Here is a 4,750-nt window from a genome sequence, read left to right as displayed (position 1 = left end):
CGCTCAGCTATTTCATGGAGTGCCCACGAGTTCTTGTATTGTGAGAAAGGGAGAAAAGGACTTCTTTCTCAGCCTGCTCTATCCCATGCATAATCTTATAAATCTCAATCATGTCACTTCTAGGGTGCACACAGAAGTGTCAAAAATAATTAGGGTTGCCAGTCTCCAGCTGGGCCTGGGGGCCTCCTGGAATGACAACTGACAATTGTCTGGAGGGCATGGCTGCTTGGGAGGGTGGACTCTGTGGTATTATACCCCACTGAGGACCCACCTGTACCCAAACCCCACCTTCCCCAGGCTCCACCTCCAAATCTCCAAGAATTTCCCAACCCAGAGCTGGCAACCATAAATATAACCCCTCCAAAATGAACCATTTGGGTGCTGAAATAATACAAACCATTTTTCTGGTAGCTTTACGGGAGTCCCTATGTTATTTGTTTTGTGTTCAGGTTGCAGCACAGCACAGGTGCACTCTTCTGGAACACAGAGCACAAAGAAATAATACAAACCCTTCCAAAAACCAGCCCTGGGGTGCCTGTGTAGATATATATATATTTGGCACATAAGCCATTCATTTTGAGAGAGTTTCTTGTTTCATGTTACACGAGGGTGCTGGCCCATTTTTGCAGAAAGGCAACAAAAGCAAGTAAGTCATTTTCTTCCTTCTGAAAGAAGCGGCTTACATGATTCTAAAATATATTTATCTATCTCAAAAGAGTTTTAAAGAAATTCTGGTATGGAATCCATTTTTTTTGCTTCCTGAAATTCTCCTTCATTGCCAGAAGAGAACTACTGGAGAACTACCCATGCCATAGTGGAAAGATAATGGAACAGATTTTGGGGAGACTACTCCTCTCCAAGGTCACCTCAGGGAAATGGGGAAAAGAAAAGAAAGGAGAGAGAGAAAGAAACCCTTAAAACCTGGATTTCTGCACATTCCAAAGGGACACACTGCAGTAGGGTAGACGTACCAGCTTATTACAGCACAAAACCCTCCTGCAACCAGTCAAATTTATCTTTACCCACAATAAATGGGTTAGTCTTTAAGGTGCCAGAAGACCCACTGTGGTTTTCTGTTGCACATTTGAAATGGTACCCTGAAGAACGGCTTATAAAGTCATTGCTGAAAACGCTATTTGTTCCCCTCCCCAAACGAAGGGGAGATGAGAGGCCTGGGCACATGCCCCTGCAGGCTTCACTACTCATTGAAGGCAGAAATGTCTCCTGGACTTTACTATCCTCCACGCAGCGCCTGAATGCGAGTTGCTTGGTAACAGGGTACCTTTTGCCAGAGACTGTCCCGGAGAGCCAGACAGGAACACGCCGCCACAAACCAGCAGTTTCCCAGCTTCCCTTGGTGCAAGTCGTGGGAGCTGATGCCATTGACGAACAAACGAGGATCTTCACAAAGCTCCTTTAAGGACACAAAAAAATAATCACTTTAGGGAGAAGAAACTGGTGCTGTCAGCTGATTTAGCTGATTTATTGATTCCCAAACACAGGGTGGCTTTCACTCTGGCGCATCTCAATGTCCTTTCATCCGCTTTATTAGAAGGCAGACACCATGGCGTGCCAGTTCATGAGCGTTTATGCCCTGGTGCTACTGGGGAAATTGAAACAGCCGGACATGCACGGCTGCATTGCCCCTTCTATGATGACGGTATACAGGGCTTTTTTTGTAGAAAAAGCCCAGCAGGAACTCATTAGCCTAATAGGCCACACCCACAACAGCACAGCTCATTAGCATATTAGGCCACACCCCCATGTTACCAGAAGTGTGCTCATTCAGCCACACCCACCTTTTGCTTCTTATTCTGTTTACCTTGTTTGTTGTCAAGGGCTTTTTTTGTAGCAGGGACTCCTTTGCATGTTAGGCCACACACCCCTAATATAGCCAATCCTAATGAGTTTCTGCTGTTAGGTGTGGCCTATTATACTAATAAGTTCCTGCTGGGCGTGGCCAACTCAGGAGACAGCTGGAACTCCGTTCCTGTGCGTTCCTGCCCAAAAATAGCCCTGACAGTATATATTTATTACTCCCACCCCAAAAAAAATCCCGGAAATTTGGGAGGGAAGGATATTTCTCCTCTCTTCTCACAGACCTTGAATCTGGAACCTCAGACAGAGCTGTCAGATTCTGTGCAGCTGCCGAAGTCCACCGAGGTACAGTGCTAATTCAGTGACATGTATTTGGTTTTTATAGACATTTTAGTGGAAGACTGAGTGGGTGTGTTGTTATGGCCACTCTACTAATGTATATTTTATTCTGTTGATCCATGACCGTAATAAATTATTAATCGATCGGCTGGCTGGACAATAAAAGCGAGTACAATCACAGTTCTCAAGTCCTGACAAATAGTTCTCCACTCGCTTTCCTGGGGTTAGGCTCCCACAGTTTCTGAAATTAGAAAAAGAAAACGGTTGCAAAAAGTGGTTCAAAATGAGGGGAATAACTTTTGGTCTGATTGTTTTCTTCTTTTAGCAGCCCAAGAGGAGATCCACCCTGACTGGAAAAGCCCTGGCGGCACTCCCAGAACTACGGCTGCAAACTGCGGCTAGTTGTTACAAGCAACTCACACAAAGGGAGGGAATGGCTGCCCCCTTCACTTTAGTGGAAAGAAAATGCCGTGGATTCAATGCAAAGGTCCTTGAACTCCCACAAAGGGAATGGGGAAAGTTTGTGTGCAAAAGCTGTGTGTGTGCACTGGACAGTATGCAGGGCTTTTCAGATTGGTGGTGATCCAGAGAACAACATGGTAGCACACTGTTCGATCTCTCTTTAAGACAGTGGTGGCGAACCTATGGCACGGGTGCCAGAGGTGGCACTCAGAGCCCTCTCTGTGGGCACACGTGCCATCGCCCCAGCCAGGCCCAGACCATCATTAAAGTGTCGAATTCTCTGCCAAATAATTTTAAGTAAATGAAAGCATTTGGGATTGCTTTCCTTACTTTGTTTGGATCATCTTAAATTAATGTATGAGTTGTTTTTTTCTAAAGTAAAACTTCAGTATTCAGGTTAAATTGCCGTGTTGGCACTTTGCAATAAATAAGTGGGTTTTGGGTCGCAGTTTGGGCACTCAGTCTCTAAAAGGTTCGCCATCACTGCTTTAAGAGAAGAGAAGAGATTGGATTTATACCCCGCCCTTCACTCAGAGTCTCAGAGCGGCTTACAAACTCCCTTCCCCTCCCCACAACAGACACCCTGTGAGGTAGGTGGGGCTGAGAGAGCTCTTTCCAGAATTGTTCTTGAGAGAACAGCTCTGACAGAACTATGGCTTGCCCAAGGTCATCCAGCAGCTGCAAGTGGCAGAATGGGGAGTCAAACCCAGTTCTCCCAGATAAGAGTCCACACACACAACCACTACACCAAACTGGTTCCTTGTTGTGATATGAACAAAGGGAAAATTCACCAGGATCACCTTTTCTTTGGGGGGAGGGGAAACCCCAATCCCCGGTTGCCCAGGGTCCCCCCCTCCTGGGTCTGGCACCACTTCTACCCATGGTACTGGCTCTGCCTCCCCTCCTCCACTGTCCTCTGTTTCCCCCTCCTGGGTCCGGCTCTATGTTCTCCCGTTGACCCTGGTTCACTCCATTGTCAAGTCAACTCCTCTTTATTTTCTACTCCCTCTGTCTGGCTCCTTCCCCTTCCTTCCTACCACCCTATCCTCCGTTGGGTACTGTTTTGAGTTGGAAAAGAAACCTAAGACGTTACCCAAGCTTGGGCGTAAGGGGGTATTCTGTGCCTGTGCAGACACCATTCATCTTTTTTTTTTTGGCGGGGGGTGGAGGTTTACTGCCACATGCTAATCATTTTCCCCTGCAAACCTATGAATTCCAATGGGTTTGCAGAACCCCAAAACTGTAGCCCCATTGTGAAGATGTTTTGATCCACACAGGGACTAGACCTTGGCTCTTAGATATAAGGATTCTGTGTTATTTCCCTTTTATGTCACTGGCCTTGCTGTTTTACAGTTCCCTTGTCTTTGGAACTGTTTTATAAGTTTACTTACTGAATAGTTGGCTCAACTATTTGGGTGTGTGTGCTTTGGTGGGGGGGAGGGGTGTTGGACTTGCTTTAGGAAATCTAAACAATAATAAAATTAAGGCACGCTCACATATGACCAGTTCAAACTGATCATGCCTCTTGCGCCAATTTATCAAAGCAATGATGTTGAGCTCGCATGTGAACAGGAACTCTGTCTGCCTTCTCTCATCAGCCCGAGTCAGAGAGTCCCAGAGGTCAGTGTGGCAGACAGTCTTGCTTGTGGATATGTTTAAGGCTCACTGGCCCCAAAGGCCCCAAACAAACAGCAAGATGACATCAGGGAAACAGAACAGCCCACGCCAGCTCCTTTTCTCCCGCTACATAAACCGCGGCGTGATTTCTAAATGCTAAGCCAGAAGCACAGAGCTGGAAGCACAGTATTGTGTCAAAATAAGCATAAGCTTACATTCCTCAAAAGCAAAGCAATAAGAAGTGTCACTTCAAAGAGAGATGTTAAGTAAACCCTCAAGGGTTTGATTAGGATCACCCAGTCTTGGGGTCTGATGGGACGATTCCAGGTTCCAGGTTCCTTCTTGGGGCCTCCAACAGAAACACTAGCCCTTTCCAGACCTGTATTTTGCCTCGGTTTCTGTGTGCATCCAGTTCTTTCATTCTGTATTCCCTCCCACTTTCATTTCATAAGAACATAAGAGACGCCAATGTTGGATCAGGCCAAAGGCCCATCTAGTCCAACACTCTGTCACA

At 46.3% G+C, this 4,750-nt stretch overlaps 1 protein-coding gene across 1 annotated transcript in view; it reads right to left on the bottom strand.

The window, feature by feature from the left end:
• LOC107122138 (calpain-5-like) overlaps nt 1–1,414 on the bottom strand; it is a gene marked incomplete at its 5' end in the record, with an annotated part of 52,818 nt that extends 51,404 nt beyond the window's left edge. The window contains one exon of the mRNA XM_015425170.1: nt 1,283–1,414. Coding sequence (XP_015280656.1) covers nt 1,283–1,414 — 132 coding nt within the window. The remainder of the gene's footprint in view (nt 1–1,282) is intronic.
• Nucleotides 1,415–4,750: the final 3,336 nt, after the last annotated feature.

This window comes from Gekko japonicus, unplaced genomic scaffold, assembly GCF_001447785.1.
Source record: "Gekko japonicus isolate JY-2015 unplaced genomic scaffold, Gekko_japonicus_V1.1 scaffold4422, whole genome shotgun sequence".
In the NCBI taxonomy this organism is placed as follows: domain Eukaryota; kingdom Metazoa; phylum Chordata; class Lepidosauria; order Squamata; family Gekkonidae; genus Gekko; species Gekko japonicus.
The sequence above is the reverse complement of the archived record's forward strand: the minus strand, read 5'-3'. Positions and strand labels throughout refer to the sequence as shown.